The sequence below is a fragment of the Octopus bimaculoides genome, chromosome 3 (assembly GCF_046866305.1).
Source record: "Octopus bimaculoides isolate indiv1 chromosome 3, ASM4686630v1, whole genome shotgun sequence".
Classification (NCBI taxonomy): Eukaryota; Metazoa; Mollusca; class Cephalopoda; order Octopoda; family Octopodidae; genus Octopus; species Octopus bimaculoides.
This window is the reverse complement of record NC_142930.1, coordinates 20,134,001-20,157,073: the sequence shown is the minus strand read 5'-3', so window position 1 is coordinate 20,157,073 and position 23,073 is coordinate 20,134,001. Positions and strand designations below refer to the sequence as shown.

General features: G+C 34.4%; 1 protein-coding gene across 2 annotated transcripts in view; it reads right to left on the bottom strand.

Annotated features, from left to right (window-relative positions):
- Window positions 1–23,073, bottom strand: part of LOC106878504 (lens fiber major intrinsic protein) — an 866,292-nt gene that overhangs the window by 246,196 nt on the left and 597,023 nt on the right. For both annotated transcript variants that reach the window (XM_089348664.1, XM_089348665.1), the window contains exon 3: window positions 14,704–14,784. In XM_089348664.1, coding sequence (XP_089204790.1) covers window positions 14,704–14,784 — 81 coding nt within the window. The remainder of the gene's footprint in view (window positions 1–14,703; window positions 14,785–23,073) is intronic.

Genomic DNA, 23,073 nt, shown 5'->3' with positions numbered 1-23,073 from the left:
CCACACACATTCTTTCACCATGGCCACCAGTATGATGAACGCTGCCTTGCCTTCCCTGTTGAGGGACGGTGGTGGAGCAATCTGCACAATAGACTCGGCTGACAGGCGGACTCGTCCCACACGTGACAGCAGCCGTTCGGCATAAGCCCACAGGTCGGATAGATAGATAGATAGATAGATAGATAGATAGATAGATAGATAGATAGATATCACAAATGAGAGAAAAAGAAAAATGGATTTCACGAGATTCTTTATTAATTACAATCGTTTCGATTCATCTTGCATTGATCCCTGCTTATGTTGCATCCTTCTGTGCAGAAGTATCTCGTCAGGTGCCTTTTCAAAAGGTACCTCGCTCAATACACTCGGTTTCGTTTGGTTCGATTATACATGTCGTTATTTACCTGTAGGTGGTTGCCCCTAGGTTGCGTGGTTCCAAATGACATGTAATAGATACAGCCTATTGTTTTATATATACATAAACAGTTAATGGGTCTACATACAGTTGCTCGTAAATAAATGACAATAAACTAAAAGAATAAGAAAGTTAAAGAAGTGATGTTTAAATTCTCAGTCGCAGAATAATGCTAATAATATAGCCTGAACAGGATAAACTATCCCTATTTTTGCAGAGAAAAGTGTAGGTGGCCTGCTGTGGACGCCAACTCACATCCCCGTCATTACATGCGTCGATGCTTTTGCCGATTAAGCTAAACTACCCACCACAAATTCCTATGCAAATTAAGATATATAAATCTCACTTTATGAGACGCTCTCATATGTTAAATTCAAATTACGACAAACGTAAACAAACAAGCGAAGCTTGCTTTTAGAAGCCTTGAGATGTCTTTTTTATAGAAAGTTAAAGAAGTGATGTTTAAATTCTCAATCGCAGAATAATGCTAATAATATAGCCTGAACAGGATAAACTATAGGCTTCTAAAAGCAAGCTTCGCTTGTTTGTTTACGTTTGTCGTAATTTGAATTTAACATAAAAGAATAAGATTATTTTGATAAGTATACGCATTTTGACACATGATAACATATATATAACAACACATGCATACATCCAAGGTCTCTTAGACAGACAGACACTTACTCACGTCGTTACAGATAAGTGGATATTAAATTAAGTCATAAAATACAAGACAATCTTTTTTGGGGTAAGCAAAGGACATCAGCAGATTCAGGCCTTAAGTAGAATTTGACGGACAGACATCTCCATCACGTACACAACCCCAAGATTGGTTGGAACGATTTTTGTGATTATTAAAGAATCTCGTGAATTCCATTTCCTGTTCCTCTTATTTTTTATACATTCGTCGAACACTGAGGTAGATCCATGGTATTTATATCAATAGTACAGATGACATCAGACAGTCATACACAGTGAAAGTGCTTTAATCAGCATTCTATCTGGTGTATTTCCAAGCTTTAATTAATTACATATATATGTGTGCATGTATGTATGTGTGTACATATACGTATATATGTATACGTGTGTGTATATGCATATCCTATTATGTATATTTATATAAATGTACTCATAATTATGTATTCATTTATATGTATATATAATACACACGCATAGATGCACACACTTCTTAAATTTATGCAATTTTTAATTAAAATGTTCATTCTAATGTATTCAGTCAGTCAGTTCTTTTATCTCTGTGTCTATTCCCATCTTCTCTATTTCATTTCTCATTTAGCGCGGAACAATAGAGGAACTTCTACCTTTATTCTTCAACTGCTCATATACAAACTACACACAAAAATATATTCCACATAATTACAAAATATTCCTGACGTTAGGTAAACTCACTTATACACGCACACAAATATATACACACACACACACACATGTACGTGTGTATGTATATATAATTTTCTTACTCTTGTCATATTCGTTAATATTCAGCAAATTTTCGCATTTTTTTTTTATTGTTTGTAATTGCAATGTCACCTCATCCGTCGCACTTCTGTGAAATGAAGACATGTTATTATTACATCAGTTCTTTGTTGTTGTTGATGCTATTCTCGCTGCAGCTGCTGCTGCTGATGATGATCATCATCATCTTCTTCATTACCATTATCATTATTATTATTATTATTATTATTATTATTATTATTATTATTATTATTATTATGGTGACGATCTGGTAGAAACGTTAGCACGCCCGGTGAAATACTTAGTGGTATTTCGTCTGCCATTACGTACTGAGTTCAAATTTCGCCGAGATCGACTTTGCCTTTCATCCCTCCGGAGTCGATAAATTAAATACCAGTTGCGTACTGAGGTATATATAAAAATACTTGTATATTTATTTATATAAATCCACGGATCGGTGAGCTAGCAGAAACGTTAGCACGCCGGGCGAAATGCTGAGCGGTATTTCGTCTGCCGTTACGTTCAAATTCCGCCGAGGTCGACTTTGCCTTTTATCTTTTCGGGGTCGATTGAATAAGTACCAGTTACGCACTGGGGGTCGATGTAATTGACTTAATCCCTATGTTTGTCCCCTCTATGTTTAGTCCCCTGTGGGCAATAAAGAAATAAATACATAGACATACATATACGTATATGTGTGTACGTATGTATCATTATATATTTATGTATATATACATATTTGTATGTGTGTGTGTGTGTGTGTGTGAGAGAGAGAGGGAGAGAAAGAGAGAGTGAGAGAGAGAGAGAGAGAGTGAGAGATGTGAAGTATATTGGGGATACATCATAGCAATTAAGAAAGATGTTTTTTGGCAACTATTTCAATATATAAATGATATCAGAATTTGTAGAAAAAAACGTGTAGAGATAAATTGGAAAAAATATAAAATATGCAAACATAATTGAATTATGTTCCTTATACCACTGCGTGTATTCGTTAAATAAAGGTTCTCTGGAACGGGAATTTATGAAAATATTAAGAAGTCTCGACATATTTTCATTCAAACTTCTTCAACCCATTGAAAATAAACCTGAGTAAATATTGCATTGGTATGGGGTAATCTATGTGTTTTCTCACACACTTTTATTCCTGGCTTTCTCCAAATTTCATTACATTCTCTATATTCTGCTTGTGTCCCTCTCTCCCTTTCTTGATTTCTTTTTTCCTTTCCACAGCACGCATCTCTCAATGTTCTGTCTGGCTTTCAATTTTATCCATCCTTTCACTTTAATATTTTTCGTACACCTGCTGTTCTTTTCATTTTATCTTTCAACAATTTCCCTTGTCTCACGTATTTGTCTCTCAACCTCTCCCTCTCTCTTAGTTTTGTATGTCTGTCTGCAACTGTATCTCCCTCTCTCTCTCTCTCTCTCTATCTCTATATATATATATATATATATATATATAAATAAATACACACGCACACATATATATATATATATACATACATGTACACACACATATATATACACATATATTCATATATACACACATATATATACCTATGTATTATTATGTGTCTATATATAAATAAATACATATATATATATATTGACATATATATTAATACATATATACATATATACACGTACATATACACATACATACATGCATGCATACACACATACATACATATAAATACACATACATATATACACAGGTGTGAGTGAACAAATAAAGAAGTAGACTCAACATATTCAGATGGAGTTACATGTTTTTAATAACAGTTTGATTTAGTTCTACCCATCTTAAACTTTCGTGGGCGCGTAGAACAAATCCACCTCCTTGGATTGACTCGTTTTACGAAAGTTTGTTATGCTAAGTGAATCTGCTACTATATATATATATATATATATATATATATATATATATATATATGTATGTATGTATGTATATATGCATATATATATATATATATATATATATATATATATATATATATATATATATATATATATATATATATATATATAGTTTATTGTTTTTCCGTTATAGGTAGGATCAACAAAATAACAACTACTGCATCCAGTGGGAGATGCATATCATTTAGTATATCCTTTACTTTACTAGAAGTAATAGCTTGTCCTGTACTTTTCCAGGTTTATAATCTTAAGCATATGACTTTTCACGCTCGCATTTGCCATGTAATATACATATATATATATAAATTTTTAGTGTGTGTGTTACTAAATTTGGCCACTGAAGATGCCTGTTACCCTGAAGTCTTCTCAGCGTGGAGTTGCTTCTTTAGACAAGTAAACCACTGCGGAGACATATGGTTCGTTCTTTTGGTGGCGAAACTAGGGCAAAAAAACTGCGATTATATATAGTTAAAAAATAAAAATAAGAGAAACAATTAAAAAAATAATAATCAAAGTAATAATTCTTTCAGTTATAGGCGTAAAGATTGAAACTTTAAGAAAAGGAGGTTGCTCAATTATATGAATTCCATTCTCAAATTAATTGTTACGTTATCGACCCCGAGACGATGAATGGTAAAGTAGATGTCGGGGAGATTTGAACTGGGGACGTAGAGACCGAACAAATGCTGCTAAGCATTTCGCCGGCGTGCTGAAAATTCTGTCAGCTTTCCTAACAATAATAATACTCCTTTCTACTATAGGGACCAAGGCCTGAAATTTTGAGGGAGGAGCCCGAAAGAATGAAAGGCAAACTTGACTTCGGCAGAATTTGATCTCAGATGTAGTAGCAGACGAAATATCGCTAAGCATTTCGTCCAGCGTGCTAACGATTCTGCCAGCTCGCCACCTTAATTTCATTGTTTCACTGATACTTAATTTTCATCGACCACGAAAGGATGAAAGGCAAAGTCGACCTAGGTGAAATTAGAACGCAGAACGTAAAGACGGGTAGAATGCCGCTAGGCATTTATGCCCAGCGAGCTAACGATCCTGTCAGCTCAACGCCTTACTACTACTACTACTACTACTACTACTACTACTACTACTACTACTACTACTACTACTACTATTAATAATAATAATAATAATAATAATAATAATAATAATAATAATGATGATGATGATGATGATGATGATGAGAAATATAACTGAAACTAGCAAGATTATTTGTGATGCAGTTATGGTTGCTGCAGATAGAGTTGAATACAAAAGAAAACAACAAACAGAAGGTAAACAACCACACTGGCGTAGAGTAATTTGTGAGAAACAAAGTTAAAAAGACATTTAGAACAAGTTGATAGATTGAGAAGAGAGGAATTACAGAACGAAAGCATAACAATAATGCCGGAAAGAACATATAGAATAAGAGATAAAGGATGTGATGTGATATTGGAAGAATTGAAACAAAGAGTAGTAGCAATCAAAGCAAGACTGGAAAGATATGACAACAGAAAAAGAAAGTTCAGGCAAAACAGATTGCTAGAAGCTAATCAGAAGAAACTGTTTCAGGAACTAGATGGGCAAATATACGTAACAATGATACCAGATGCAGAGGAAAGCAGGGAATTCTGGAGAGGGATCTGGGACCAACCTGTAGAACATAATGATGAAGCGTAGTGGCTGCATGAAACCCGAGATAGGTTAAGAAATACAGAAATCCAAGAAGACATAAAGATAACTACAGAAATTATAAAAAAGCAGTTAAGAATATTCCCAGATTGGAAGCGTGCAGGACCAGATGGGGTCCAAGGTTATTGGATGAAAAAGCTGACAGGGCTCCAACAAAGGATAGCACAACAACGAGATGAGTGTTTGCAGGAAGGCGTAGAACCCAGCTGGAAGACAAAGGGAAAGACATATTGAATAAAAGACAGAAATACTGTCAGATCATGATGTAGACATACCAAATGACATGAATGTTGTGAGTAAAGGGGTTGAAAAAATCCCCAACTACTCTGAATTGAAAGTGGAAATGGTAAGACTGTATGGAACGGGAGAGAGTAATGTAAAAGTGATACCAGTGGTGATCGGAGCGTTGGGCTCACTCCCATTGAAACTTCGAAACTTCTTAAGGCAACTAGAATTCTCATGCAAGATTGAGGTCTTGCAAAAAGCAACCTTATTGGGCTTTTTACCTATACTGTGTGTAGGTAAAAAGGAATAAAAAAGAAAATAATAATAGTTTCAAATTTTGCCACAAGGGCAGCAATTTTTTTTTTTTTTTTGTGGAGGGGTCAATTACATCAACCTCAGTGTTCAACTGGTACTTATTTTATCGGCATCGAAAGGATGAAAGGTAAAGTCGACCTCGTCGAAATGCCGCTAGCATTTTGCCCAACGTGCTAACGATTCTGCCAGCTCGCCGCCTTAATAATAATAATAATAATAATACTAACAATAACAATAATAATAATAATAATAATAATAATAATAATAATAATAATAATAATAATAATAATAATAATAATATTTTACATATAACTTTTGCACGAGATTGACTTACGTTGTTCTGCATTATTTCAGGTGCATGAGGTGTTTGATTCATCCCTCACTTTATCTAGTCTGAAGAAAAAGCTTCCCGCAATGTAAGGACTTGTTTACGTAAACTTCGACACACTTTTGCGCTAAATATTATTCTCGGATCTTTATTAACGATGAGAAATGTGTATATTTATGTTTATCGCTCCATCTCTCTCTTTCTCTTTCTCTTCCTCTCTCTCTCTCTCTCTCACTATTACTGTGTATATACACGCACGCACACACACACATGCAAAGAGCATGCATATATAAATACATGTGTATATATATATATATATATATATATATATATATATATATATATATATATATATAGACACAAACACTCACACATACAGAAAAAATATATATATATATAAAGAGAGAGAGAGAGAAATAGATATAGATATAAAAATGATTGTCATACACTACATAATACATATACGACATTTATATATATATATGCATATATACATGCATATACATATACGTAGAAATACATATGTATATGTATATATATATATATATATATATATACACATATATATTACTTATATATATATATATACCCATATATAACAGTGTATGTGTATATATATATATATATATATATATATATATATATATATATATATATATATATATATATACATGTATATGCATACACACACATAACATAAACAGAATGCGACCGAGAATATGTAAAAGTGATAGATAGAGAGAGAGAGAGAGAGAGAGAGAGAGAGAGAGGGAGAGGGGGAGAGACAGACAGATAGACAGACAGAAAGACAGACAGACGGACATACAGATAGGGAGACATATACATACATACATACACACTCAGATGTAAGCTTTCTATCTGTATAGAATTATACTTTATGCCTCTCACCTAACCACTCACACTTCTTTATTTTTCTTTTACCTTTCTTCGATGACTCACTTAAATGTCGTGTAAACCCTATGTGGTATCACAAAATTTCTAAATCGGGTCCATTCATGTTCTTGTTGGTATTTTGTTTCATATCATATTGTATAAAATAAACATGACACGGTTCTTGATAACGCATATCAGAAAAACACATGTAACAGTAATCCTTAGTGTAAACGTGATGCTCATTGCACTACAATTACTAATACGCTGTAACAAAAGTTCCTCCTCTACCTCCTCCTCCTTCTCCTCTTCCTTCTCCTCCTCCTCCTCCTACTACTACTACCACTAATAATAATAATCCTTTCTACTGAATGCACAATACCTCAAATTTGGGGGACGGGATTAAGTCGATAACATCGACCCCAGTGTGTAACTGGTGCTTATTTTATCAACCCCGAAAGGATGAAAGGCAAAGTCGACCTTGGCGGAATTTGAACTCAGGACGTAGCAGCGGGCGAAATTCCGCTAAGCATTTCGTCCAGCGTGCTAACGATTCTCCCAGCTCGCCGCCTTAATAATAATATAATTATTATTATCATTATTATTATTATTATTATCATTATCATTAATTTTAATTTTTTCCACAAAAAAAACGTGGGAATGAATCGATTGCCTCGGCCTCAGTGTTCAAATGCTACTTATTTTATCGACCCCGAAATGATAAATGGCAAAGTCCACCTCGGTGGGATTTGAACTCAGAACGTAGCGACAGACAAAATACCGCTAAGCATTTCGCCCGGCGTGCTAAGTATTCTGCCAGCTCGTCGCCTTATCAATAATAATAATAATAATATTATTAGTATTATTATTAGTATTACTACTACTACGACTACTACTACTACTACTACTACCTATGCTGCTGGTAGTCCTGCATTAGCTAGAGCTAGAGGTACCAACACATAGGTAATGATAATAGTAATGATGTTGATAATGATAAACTTCATCATCATCATCATCATCATCATTACTCTCACCACAAAGGACAACATTGTGGTAGGCACCTCTATTATCGTAAGCAAAATCTACTACTTAACATATGATTTTCTTTCTTATCACACCCTCGTCATTCACCCCCATCCCCACATATATATATGTATGCGTGTATATATATTTATATATGTCAAAATTAATACACAAGATATAGCAAACGTTATCTAAAGCAACAGAATAGATAATCATATCCCTAATACATCATGTGATCAATTTGAGTTTCGGAGAAAAGTATTGTCCAACATCTGCAATTATACAAAGTTTGATGAACAATTGGCAATGGAAATCTTCATCTGAATAGAATATAAATTTTGTTCCAGAATCAAATATGTACAAACAGCGAAATAGACATCAGCAAAAACAAATGATACTACGTATATGTTTTTAAACTGGTAGAAACCTTTCTGTCGATTACAAACTAGAGGCTAACTGTTAGCTTAGCGAGAGAGAGAGAGAGAGAGAGAGAGAGTGTGTGTGTGTGTGTGTGTGTGTGTGTGCATGCGTATGTGTGTGTGTGTATGTCTGTGTGCATGTGTGTGTGTGTTTTGACTCAAAGTGCTTATGCGCGAATTAAAACAGCTTAATCATGGCTGCTGGTAAAAGTTTAGGCAGTCAAACAAGGAATAGATGTAATTCTAAAATGAAAATGTAGGCAATCAAATGCAGTCACAACAGATGCGACCATCATGAAAAAGAGAAGATTTTGGTATACGTATTCCAAGTTTCGATAAAGCCGAAAAAAAGCTATGACGTTTATAGCCGGAAGCCGTTTCGTTCAAGTTCTACCAGACTAAAACTAAGAGGTGCCGTACAAAAGAAACAATAAGAAGTAATAATAAAATGTAGAAATGCCCCTCTCGTATGAAATCGAAGCGCTGGGCTAATAAGGCTTAATGGTATTTTACATCAAGATACGGATCATCCGGCTGTCCTGCTCTACGCCTACAGCTGTCATCATCAATGATTGCAACGTCAACAGATAGATTTATTTCAAAGTGTGACTGTGTATGTGTATGACCACAAAAAACGTAACCGTTCCCACGCCGAGCGAAACGGCGGCGAACTGGCAGAATCATTAGAACGCCGGGCGAAATGTTTAGCGGTATTTCGTTTGCCGTTACATTCTGAGTTCAAATTCCGCCGAGGTCGACTTTGCCGTTCATCCTTTCAGGGTCGATAAATTAAGTACCAGTTACGCACTGGGGTCGATATAATCGACTTAATCCGTTCGTCTGTTCTTGTTTGTTCCCTCTGTTTAGCCCCTTGTGAGCAATAACGAAATAGGTATTTCGCCTGCCGCGGTCGACTTTTCCTTTCATCCTTTCGGGGTCGTTAAATTCAGTACCAGTTGCGTACTGGGGTCGATCTAATCGACTGCCCCCCCCCTACTCCCCAGAAATTTCGAGCCTTGTGCCTAGAGTAAAAAATATTATTATTATTATTATTATTATTATTATTATTATTATTATTATTATTATTATTATTATTTTTATTGAGGCGGCGAGCTGGCAGAATCGTTAGCACGCCAGGCGAAATGCTTAGCGGTATTTCGTCCATCTTCACGCTCTGAGGTCAATTTCCGCTGAGGTCGACTTTGCCTTTCATCTTTTCCGGGTCGATAAAATATGTTCCACTTGAACACGGGTCGATGTAATCGACTTAATCCCTTCCCCCAAATTCGAGGCCTTGTGCTTCCGGTAGAAAAGATTATTATTATTATTATTATTATTATTATTATTATTATTATTATTATTATTATTATTATCTTACTTTGGTTAATATACCCTTGAGTAGCTAACAACACTAGCCTAAAACAAGATCAGAAACAATTTGAAAATTTGAACCTTCTTATTGATGTCTTTGAGGTTCTTCCTTTGCTCTTGTTTACGTATTTCATACAATTGTCTTCAAAGTGTTTTGATGTTTTCAGTATCTTCATGATGTCCTATCGATTCAAACTTTTTTCTAAACACCTACATGAATATATTTCTTTTTCTGAAATTTATGTCAAACTTTGGGTCATATCGATATGTAGCTGTGTCATTTCTCAGTGCGTCCTCCACAAGTTAGGTGGTTTGGAGTTCTTTCATTTTCCATACAAAATATATAGTCTGCCCACCTTGCAAGAAAGCTAGGCAAGAAAACTAGGCCTGCAAAAATTGATAGCTCTTAAACCTTAAAATCAATCACATTGTCTCTGCAAAATATATGTGTATTATCTCGGAGACACTTTTGCTGCAAAAATCTCTGAACGTTTTACATGGCTTGATTATAAACTCCATGCTTAACTCTGAGCATAAAAACGGATAAAAGAGTTATCAAGTGAAACAGAGACAGCCACAAACAAGAAAAATGCCGTTGTTACTTGAATACTATACAAATATGTCTTTAAAAAAACTTTTCTTCTAAATTTACCAAAATTTAATTTTTCAATAATTTTTCAAAAATCTATTATTCATATTTACTGTTGAAAAGATCTCAAGGATCGAAACCGGTTCTGTAATATTCTTTATAAAAGTATTTTAGCGTTTTCTACTTTGTCTTTTTTCCATATATATCTACTCGTGTGTTCCTGTTCAACCTTTTACACACACACACACACACACACACACACACACACACACACATATATATATATATATATATATATATATATATATATATATATATATATACAACGGGATTCTTTCAGTTTCCGACAATTAAATCCACTCACAAAGCTTTGGTCAGCCCTAGGCTACAATAGAAGACACCTGCCCATTGTACCACGCAGTGGACTCAATCCGGAAGCTAACGTCTTGCCACACAACCACGCCTGCGCCTATTATATAATTAATCTTTTGGTTTCAAACAAAGAAGACCACTTGCCGATGCTCAACGAAACCCAATTCTAGTTTTCTACTGCTTCAAGAATAACATTTCGATTTAAATCTTGCTATATCTTTCTAAACCGTTGTATTTTAAAACTAATCTACAATTACATTTTAGGACCGTTTTCATTCCAGCCTTTTGCATTATTTGTTTTGTTTTTCTCTTTCACAAGTAAATTGTATTTGTTTCTAAATTTCTACGAGATGCGAAATAAAAGATCATTTCGCTCTATCAAGGAGTTCTGTACCCTACTCCCACCATTGGATTTCCGTAATCTCAAATATATGTATATATATATATATATATATATATATATATATATATATATATATATATATATACGTGAATGTGTGTGTGTGTGTGGTTTTTGTGTGAATATATGTATCCAAGAATGTATGTATGTGAATGCATGTATGTAACTGAGGACGCGTGTGTGTATGTATGTATCAGTAATGTGTTCATGTTGTTATTGTTAGACTGAGTATTCGTATGATCAAAGGAATTTCATTCGCGACAATCCCGTCGTTTTTTAGGTATGTAGAACTTACATTATTTCAACCTTGTTCTTATTTAAGGCAGTAGGGTGTGATTTGAGAAAAGTTTGGCGGTAATTTCTCACGTTGAGGCACTCAAAGCGCTTGTTTATGCGTCTGCATATCAATTATCTTATATACATATACTTATGTGTGTGTAAGTGTGTGTGTGTGTGTGTGCAAATATATATATATATATATATATATATATATATATATATATATATATATATATATATACAGAGAGAGAGAGGGAGAGATAGTTACATTTTTAGGAAAAAATATATGGGTGCGTGCACGTTTTGCGTATGCGTTTACGCCTGTGTGGAACACTCTGTATATATGTATGTAGACAGACAGGCAGACAGACAGATATATTTCTATTTCACACAGACACACATGTATACATTATAGGAACATAGAAACAACTACATTGGAAACTGCTTGAACTAATTAATATGCAATGCAAGAATCATTTTCTTATGAAATGCCAGATTAGCCTATGTTAAATATGTGTATTTAACATCACTTCGCACTTTACTTAGTTCAATTTGTCGGAAAAGAAGAAAAATAATAATAATGAATAAATCGAAAATGTGTAAACCATTTTGTTAGGCTCCACAATCAATCGACTTAGATTATCTCTTGCTTTAAGTGCATATATTTTATTTGTTTAGAGTAAATTTGTATCCATACTTGTATATACCTAATTGCAATACATGCGCCAATCATGATGTCACCAGGATGATATATGTTTACCTTTCCTTATAAAATGAGGCTTTGAACTTTCGTATAAACACAGATGGATACTGCACCATCTGTTTTTAAATCTACGCGAATGTTTACCTTTCGTTTTGTTTCATTATATTTACACTCCGGGTTTAGAAAAGAGAATTGGTTGAGATTCATACAGTTAATGTTGATTTTGAAGGAATATATTGGTGTTTTTTTCCTGTAGTTTCAGCTCAGAACTGCGGCCATGTGTGTGTGTGTGTGTATGTGTGTGTGTGTGTGTGTGTGTGTGTGTTTGTGTGTGTGTGTGTGTGGTGGTAAAAGTAGGTCTGAAGCGTTGTATTTTCAGAATCGAATAGCTACATAGATTGTTTAACTTAAGGTAAGGCAAACACTCTCAGCCGTGTAAATAGATGGTTGTCGGGACGTTTTCCAATGGAGTTTCATGGGATGAAACTTACAGGTTTTAAGTTAATAGCATTATAAATTGCTGCAGAAAAATGAATGACAGTAAGAACAATAGTGGCGCATGTTCTGGATACCCTTCTAATACAAATTCTTTACTTTCTTCTGTTTGATTAACAACGGAATTCTAAATCCAATGTTTATTTTATTTAGCAATATTCTTTGTTAGAACGCCCAGAATACTATTTAGCAAAGTTACTTTGAGAAATAGAAACAAACCAAAAATGAATAACCTTTTTTCAATATACACAAACATAAGATTTTTTCTCCTAGATATCTAGATATCCCGAGATGTAACTGAATTGCAGACTGGGAGTTCAACAGTTCGTTGTACACCATCACAATCACCACAGCATTTTTATGATCAACGCATTGACTGTCGCCCGCTAGGCTGAAGAAATTGCATATAAAATAAGGGCCCAAGAAGTGACAGACGGTACCATAGTTTCACAAGCTACGCTCAAGATAATTGACTAGCTTTGAGCGTTTAACAAACAAAATATAAAATGATCAGCATGAATTAACAAAACACGTCGTTATAAAGAAAGCTATAAAAACATGAACGAGCATTTGTTTAGCTGTCAGTGCTGATTCTTGTCTTAGTATAACTGCGAAGAGAACGGATCCTGTTTCACTAGACAGACCCATCTAACAGTGATAATACGAACATTATTGTCGTTGTTTCCATAGGACATATCTGACTATGCCAATCTATAATAAAAGGCATTCCAGCTGTAGCTATGCCTTATTTTTTCCAGAAATAATATATCTAGAATTACATAATTCTATTGTCCTTTATTTCTCATAAAAGAAGTAATGCTGACTGGTTATTGTTGTTGTTGCTGTTATGGCCTAGCTATTTCGTTTCTATCAGGTCAGGCGACTGCATACAGACTACGTCATTGGCTTGTAATACGATGATAATATATGCAGCGAGTGTTCTACACACCCAACGCGTTTCAATGTATGAGGTCTTCGTGGAAATAGTGTAAATAATTTTAAGAAAAGCAACACAAGTTTTTGTTTGTATGTAACAAAACTATCGAAAGTAAATTTTTTTGTAAGTTTCCCGTTTTTATAGACTGAAAAAAAAAATAATAAATAAATAAAAACTGTAGAAATATAAAAAAAAACACAGCAAAAACACGACATTGATTTCAATCAGTTATTTTTTACCTTCTTAAAAAGCAAGCAGACCAAATTTGTATTTGTTAATAGACTTTTTGATAAGCTTTAGAGAAACAAGTTGATTTTAGGCAGTTTGCCAGTGATTGCTTATTATTTGCATTTACAAACATTAGTTATTTATGCCATAATGATGATGATGATGATGATGATGATGATGATGATGATGATGATGATGACGACGACGTCTACCATTATTACTATATTGTTGTGGTTGTTGTTGTTATTCTGTTTTCAACGGCTTCATACTAGTTTCTGCAGTGCCACTATGTTCCTAAGGTGAGTTAAGTATTGTCGTGTGGATGGTGGGTGGAGAACTGCATTTGTTTGGAGCATCTGTTTTGATTTGTCGTGGTGTTTCTTTTGTTATTTCCGGTGTTACATTAGTGTTTCTAATGTCTGTAGCGTACAATACATCAATAATGGGTTATGTTGTTTTTAAATTAAGTGAGAATTATGATTTGTGTTTGTTAAACGAGTTGGATTGTGATTACTGCTTTTGTAGCTTATTACGATTACTTTTATATGATGGGTACAGTATTAACTGTTAAAAGGCTTACGATAATCTATACCAATACTAAGAAAGTAATTAGTAAGAATGTACTTACCCAATGACTGTTCCATCGATTTGTAACAAAAGCTGGTCCTAATGATCGTGCTGGGTTTAACGAAGAACTTGTATATCGATACTGTAAAAGACATTAACGTAATAAGATTTACAAAACGATGGTAACCAATACACTTGGAGAAGCATGAAATGTATGCATATACATGTACACCGTATCTCTCTCTCTCTCTCTCTCTCTCTCTCTCTCTCTATATATATATATATATATATATATATATATATATATATATATATATATATATATATATATATAAGTATCACTCACACATACACTCACACATACACACACACACACCACATACACACACCACACACACACTGATGTATGCTTAGATCTGCAAGTGTTCATTTGTATTTAAGTATGTGTAATGAGAAAGGAACAACGATAGGGTGATAAAAGCCATAAATGAAAGCAAAATCATCACGGAAATACAATTTCCTTCTGTAACTGTTTTACTTAATTTACTAGGAATATTGAGAAATACATAAAATTATGCCTTCAACCGCGACCATCAAAATGAAGAAGATGCATCAACCAAGATGGATACATTCGATAATAATCTTTCAGAGTATGAGCCAAAGGAATTTCAACATTAAAGAAGGACCTATCGGGTAATGTAGTTCTCTAAATAGTCACACATTCTCTGAAAATTAGATTAGATGGTCACAGTTAGAATCAGAGCCGGGCCGATCTGGGACTAAATATGAACAACAAAGGGAAACAATATATACCAGACGCAAATCGTTTTTAATAACTAATATAAATATACAATGAAATAGGTACCTAAATGCCTAATGTGGCCAGTACGATAACTTTAATTAATGGATCTATACTCTTATCAAGGGAAGATAAGCATTATCAAACAGTGCTTAACGAAACCATACTTTTGTAAAAGCGATATAGCTATATATTTATAGTATGCAGTAGTAGGATGATATCGGTTGATTTGTTTGGCATAATCACAATCTTTTGGACTATTGATTTCAACTGCTGGGTAATGGAACTGGTGAATTTCTTGTCTTTCCTAAGAGCATTAGCGAACAAGTATGTGCTTGTGTATATATATGTGAGTATCTCTGTGTGCTGGTGTGTATACAGAAAGACAGACAGGGAAATAGATAGAAACAATGAAACTATCGCAAACACTCTCAACAAAAACAATATAGACATCACAGCTATAACAAAGATATTACAATAGCGTTAATGTCATTATTGTATTGGCCAAATCGGTAGAGCGTCAAATCCTTTGCGGCCATTAATTGCTTCACTCTGTGTTCTGAGTTCAAATATTGCCTCAGTCGACTTTGTTATTCGTCCTTCTGAGGGTAGATAAAATAAATTATCAATGACATACTCGAATAGATTCAACTGATTGTAATCCCTCCTTTTTGTATGGCCCCCTTCCAATCACCAGGTTGTAATTGCAAACATAGAAAAACGTTCAAATGCAAAATGGGGAGAACATTGTGAAAAATGCCGAATGATATTTATTTATAGCTCTATACGTTGCGTGTTTAAATCCCAATCAAAATTATTATAGCTATCATTCTTCTGGACCTTGTGACCTTGTATATACATATATATATATATATATATATATATATATACGGTAGTACCTCGGTTTCCGAACAACTCTGCGATTGTGATTTTTGTTGTGGGCGGATATATATATATATATATATATATATATATATATATATATATATATATATATATATATATATATCTGGAAATGGCTGCGTGGCGTTCAGAAATAATAATATAAATACTATATATATATATATGTGTGTGTGTGTGTGTGTGTGTGTGTGTGTGTGTGTGTGTGTGTGTGTGTGTGTGCAGGACGTCACCAACAGTAAACAACATGAAATACGAAAACAAATGAGTTAAATGCGCAAATAACAAAAGGAAGAAATGGAGAACAAGACAAGTAATACAAAGAATACAAAGAACGACCCTACATAAGTTGTCGGCTGCCCATCTACATAAAATTCGACTGCGCAGTTATTCTTTCTGTACCAATATAATAGAGGTGGCGAGTGAAATGACGAAGGCCTTCTTCCTTTAGATTCAAACTTTATAGCTATATGCACGGGTAGAAATCGTTATAATTGAAACATACATCACAATTCTGATCACATGCTGATTGTTTTTCCCCTTCCATCCATGACCGTACTATCTCTTTTAAAATTATCTATCACGTTATCTAACGTGTTATGTCTTTACGATGACTAAGGTATGATTTGAAGGGAAATAGGTTGCTGTCTGTAGCAGATTAAACAACCATGTTGTAACTTTCTAGTTGATTTCTTCATAAATAAATATAGATGTGCATATATATATACCAGGTAGTTTACTGAAACCTGAGAAATGAGAATATAATTTTGATATTTCTCAGAGATAAACACCTAAAAATATTATGCGACATCCCTTGAAGCGGCGAGCTGGCAAGAAGCGTTACCGCACCGGGCAAAATGCTTAACGGTATTTCGACGGCTTTACGTTCCGAGTTCAAATTCCGCCGAGTTCGACTTTAGCTTTCATCCTTTTGGGATCGATAAAATTAGAAGCATTCAAGTATTGGGGTCTACATAATTGACTCACACCCTCCCACGAAATTGCTGGCCTTATGCCAAAATTTGAAATCAATAATCAGTAAAAGCAAAGCATAGTAGGGAAAGAAACAAATCGCTTAGCAGGATGCTTTGTACGTTGAATTCAAATCTAGATGCAACCAGTTTTCCTTTCGAGTAAGTGAAAGCTGTGATTTTAACATAGCAAAGATCATAAAGAATAAGCACTTGCATGGGGATTATAAATGTAATAAGTCTACAAAAAATGTTTAAATCGATTAAAATTGTCTCCTTGAAGACAAGAAAAATAACTTCATATTCAGTCTTGAGAAAGATAAATTTCACAATTTGAATTCATGTAGATTGAATGGGAGAACAGGTGTAATATTTGGCAAAAATGATGATAATTCTGAGGTTTTTCGTCGTATCGGTCATCATAAGCGAAGCATATTACAGTCATACATATCACAACTTAACAAGACTGAGAAAATATAAAATAGTTTTTGCAAATTAAGCATTCGGAGATGATGAGGGCGGAAACAATTGTAAATTTTGCATCAGACCATATACTTGAGTCGAATCTCAAAACAATCGCTTGAGCCAAAATGATTTAATCACAGGTAATCATTCACGAAATGAAAACAAACATTATCATTAAAGGCAGGGGAGAAAAGTACAAGATTTAAATTGATTAAAACCTGCATGACTCCAGGCTGAGCGAGTGAGTCAAGATACGGTGTGACGAAATTTTAATTTGCGTTAAAAATAAATCCAGCTCCTTTACACTTACAATAACCACTTCTTTATTTTAATCCCGAGTATAAAGAAACCGATAAATATTTTTTATATCAACGTTTTAATCATGATGACAGCTTAGTCAGAGAAAAGGCCTTGTTGAGTCTATATCACAGCTCCACTTTTACTTGCTGTTAACGTATGAAGACTTCCTTTACTGTGCTAGTGATTCTGGAAAGCATATGGACATTATTATGATATCCAGTTTCACATAAGATGTACGACATTTTTAATTAGCCAGAGAAAAGGTAATATTTTACCACCAACGTTGTCATGTTAGTGGACACAGCGTTGGAATGTCAGGAGGTCTCAGAACACGGTGGGAATATACGAACCAATGGATTCGCAGCTGTTTTTCCAGTATGCAGCCATCTCGATAGTTCGCCATCTCACTTCTGAGATTTCATAGCAAAGATTCACTTAAATTACTTCTAATGAATATCTTCCGTCTGTTAAGTTTCCACAGTTTATCCAAAATTACAAATATCAATGTAAGAGAGAAAAAATATATTTTACTCATATTTTTACTTTCCTATTTGGATCGAGATTATTATTCAAATACAATATTGGTTTTAGTCCTAAAACTTCTTAATGTAGAAATGGTATCATATCATATGGATAATGCGCAAAGACACACACACACACACACGCACACGCAAGCATGCATATATCAAACGACTGCTCACACTATTTTTCTCTGTCATTCTGTCGGTGTAGCACCTGTCTCTCACAACATTCACTACCTCCCAGTTTTGTTGTCCTCCTTCTTCCATCAGTATGTAAATCAGCATACTCACACACACACATACAACATTTATCTACAAACACACACACATATAAATTTGAATAAATGCGAAGATTATATATATATATGCTGAACAAAATGAACTTTGCCATCGATACTTTAGGCACCATCGGTTACGTGGAAAAGTGAGATTTTGCATTTCAAACTGAGAGTCCACAACGCAAAGATACACAAAATGAACAACAACCCTAACCCTAACCGTTCTAACTTCGAGTGAAACTTTTCAATGCTAAAATTTATGATCGGTTCTCGAAAGGAGCCACACATACACGCACGCACTTATGGATGCTTACATGCATATATACATGTATATATGAAGTTGTAGTACTTTAATTCAGGCATCAAGCGGATAATGATCACCCAGTCTACCTTGTCTCACTTAACGCTGCGCATATGACTCTCCGATTAATACCACAACTTTGCATATATTCAGGTTTAAATATCAACTTCATGCCCATAAATAATAATTTTCATTGTATTCTAAGTTTGCTTTTTAGACATGAGTCTCACCAGTTTCAGGAAGCTTATGATCTAATGTTTTCTTGCCTTTACAATCCCGTCATCATTGTCAAACACTATATCTAGGACTACGTTATCGATTTCTTCCTTTTTTCTGTTTAGGCGTTAGAATTTGATCTTGAGACGCTATTTCTAACAGGTCGACCGTCAGCATAGTATCTGGTTCGTTCGTTTGTTCAGTATGAAGAAGGCCAGGATAATGAATAGCGTTAACCGTTCAAGTGGTGCATTTGATCAAATGCCGTATTTAGTTATATTTCTGTACGTTCTGAGTTCAAAACTTGAGTGGCCGAAACAGTAGTTACATGAAGTAGTAGGATAGATTTCATTCACGTGACAACCTTCTCAAAATGTGTAAGCATATTCTAAAATAAGAAATGAATCCAAAGTTCTAAACCTGCATGTTTATTTTCACACATTTACTCTTTTTTACTCTTTTACTTTGTTTCAGTCATTTGACTGTGGCCATGCTGGAGCTCTGGCTTTAGTCGAGCAAATTGACCCCCGGACATATTCCTTGTAAGCTTAGTACTTAATCTATCAGTCTCTTTTGCCGAACTGCTAAGTTCCGGGGACATTAACACACCAGCATCGGTTATCAAGCGATGTTGAGGGAACAAACACTGACACACAAATATATACACACACATACATACATATAAATACATATATACGACGGGCTTTTTTCAGTTTCCGTCTACCAAATCCACTCACAGGGCTTTGGTCTGCTCGAGGAGAGACTTGCCCAAGGTACCACGCAGTGGGACTGAACCCAGAACCATGTGGTTTGTAAGCAAGCTACTTACCACACAGCCACTCCTACGCCTAGTCCTTACTTAGTCTTCTTTCAAAAGTCCTTAGAAACTTAAAGCATTCTTTTCAAAAGTCCCGAGTTGCTCTAATGAGTGAAAAAGAATCTGGGTATGTTTATCATATATGACGCATAGACGCCACGGAAATATGCTCCATGTGTCACACGTGATTCATAGTGCAGGCAGACTGTTAAGAAGAGGTTTACATTGCTAACAAAAAAACATATCAGTAGTTCTTGTGGAAATCAATATTAAGACCACGTTCCGTCTTTATGTTCTGAGTTCAATTTCCGTCAAGGTCAATTTTGCCTTTCATGCCTTTGAGTCGATAAAATAATTACCAGTTGAGCACTGGGGTCGATGTAATCGACTAAGCACCTCACGCAAAATCGCTGGCCTCGTGCCATAATTTGAAATCCATATTAAGACCAGGTCAAAGAGAATGAAATTTGGAAATTCTGTAGTTTCGGATTAACTTATTCAGGTCTATGAGTTCGAATTCTCTTATGGTCAATATTAATATACTCTTGTGTAGTCGATAAAATGAGAATCTGAGTGTGGATTTAAATCATTATATCTATTCCTTATAAGTTTCTCTCTCTCTCCCTCTCCTCTCTTTCCATCCCTTTCCCTCTCCATCACCTCTCCCCTCTCTTTCTGCATATAAGAAAATGACTGAAAAGAAAAGTTTATAAATTACAGTAATTTATCTTTCGAAAGTTCAAATTCCACAATAAGTCGCGCACGTATGCGTGTTCACTGTGTTCAGACAAAAAAAATTCAACTCGCCTCACCTAATCTTGTACCTTAATTAGAAAAAAAAAAAATGAATGCCAAAATCTCTATTGATAGTAGGCATCTAAATCCAGCATTACTCCACTAAAAAAAAAAGAGCCTCAAATGACATTTTAGTCAATCGTTTGCAGTAAAATCAAGTTGAAGCAAGAAATACAAAATAACATGAATATATATAAAAATATAACCTCTTTTCCTCAAGGATAATTATGTTTTAGAGAATATATTTAATTATATTTTGCCGTTGTTTTATTCTTTCTTATTATCAAAGTCAGATCGAATGAAAAGATTTTGATATTTACTACTTTCAATGTTTCAAAACTTTATTTTATCTTTTTTTTTTCTCTTTTATTGAAGATTTTGTTCAGAAGAAAATTCTTCTGAAGAAATTTTTCATAGCCTTCCTTTCATTGATTTCTTTCCTATCAAGTGAAAATGTTTGATAAACTTCTTAGATGTTGGTTTTTTTTTTTTTCAAGGGTGAAAACAAATCTATGAACTAGTTTCAATTTTTTTTTTCTTGTCGAGACATAAAATGAACGCCCAACCCGTTTCATTCTACAAATTCACTTTTGCAACTTCGTTTCCACACATACAAAACATACACACACATGCGCAGCAACGTGCGTACACTCATAGAAACACACCCATCGTTTGCACCAGAAATATGCCATTAAACGTTATAGATTTATTATAGCAATTTTATAAAGTAGAAGACGGATATGTGACAACACTGTTAGTTTCCAACTGAGAACATCGATTGAATTTACTTTCTCTGATCCGGTATCAAAAGGTTAATCTATCAACATCATGCTGATATGCCTTCTTCGAGTTATACATCACATTAGTAAACGGTGAAAGTTACTTTTGTGCATTAAACGTTGACATCATATGACATTTATACGCGGAAGTTTGTGGCGGTAAGCTCTACTTAAATAACTTTGGAAAATTATGTTATATTACACTATTTAATGTCTATCACGGCGTATTTGTAAATACCACTTAAGACATTTATGCTTGCTATCCATCATTAATGATAATATATGCTGAATTATAAACATTCATTAGCTTACAGATGGCAATAGAATTTCGTATGTAGTTAATAGTTGAAAATGGTGCTTATTTTCGTTTCGAGTATATATTATACGGTGCAAATGCCGCTCATGATTGATGATTATTATCATATTCATTGAAAATTTCTGTTTTCCTAAGATGTAAATATAATAAATGATTTGATCGCTGTTTAATTCCACCGCCTGAATTCCTAATGTGCTGTCATTTGGAGGATTTCTTCTGACTGCCGTTTCTACAGACTTACAGCTACGTACAGTAATTTTTAATCGCTTATGATTAAAAATGCAAAAGAATTCTTTACGTTGCTACATGGACACGAATTTATAAAGATGGAGGAATACTGTTTTCAGACATGACACAGGTATTTTATTTTATCGTTGATTCTGAAAATCGGCGTCACAGACATATTAGCGTAAGATGAGATTTAAAACATTTTGTGAGATATTTCTGTTAACTTACTGGTGTTTAAAAATTCACTGGGCATGATAGTGCATTTCGTTGTTACAGCGTCAATAAAAAAAAATACTAGCCAGGGAATGGAGTCCAAAGACTCGACTCTTCACCTTCCAAAATTATTGGTTTTGCACCAGTCTCTGAAATAATTTAGGGTGGTGGGTTGGCAAAATCCCACTGTAAGTGGGATTTGAATTCAGACCGTAAAAAGCCGTAATAAATAAAGCAAGATCTTTGTCGTTGTTAATATAGGCACAATGGTCATATCTAGGTGAGAAAAGGGTTAGTCAATTATATTAACATCAGTACTTGACCCGTACTTCATCAACAATCAAAATGCTTTCTGATATTAAATTACATCTCATTAAGTTCTGAGTTCAAATACCGTCGAGGTCAACTTTGCTTTGCATACGTCCTAATTTGAGAAAAGAAAGTAAAATTCCAGTACTGTAGTCAATGTAATCCACTACCTCTCACCCCACAAAAGTAATGCCTTGTACTTATAATAATTATTGAAGCATTT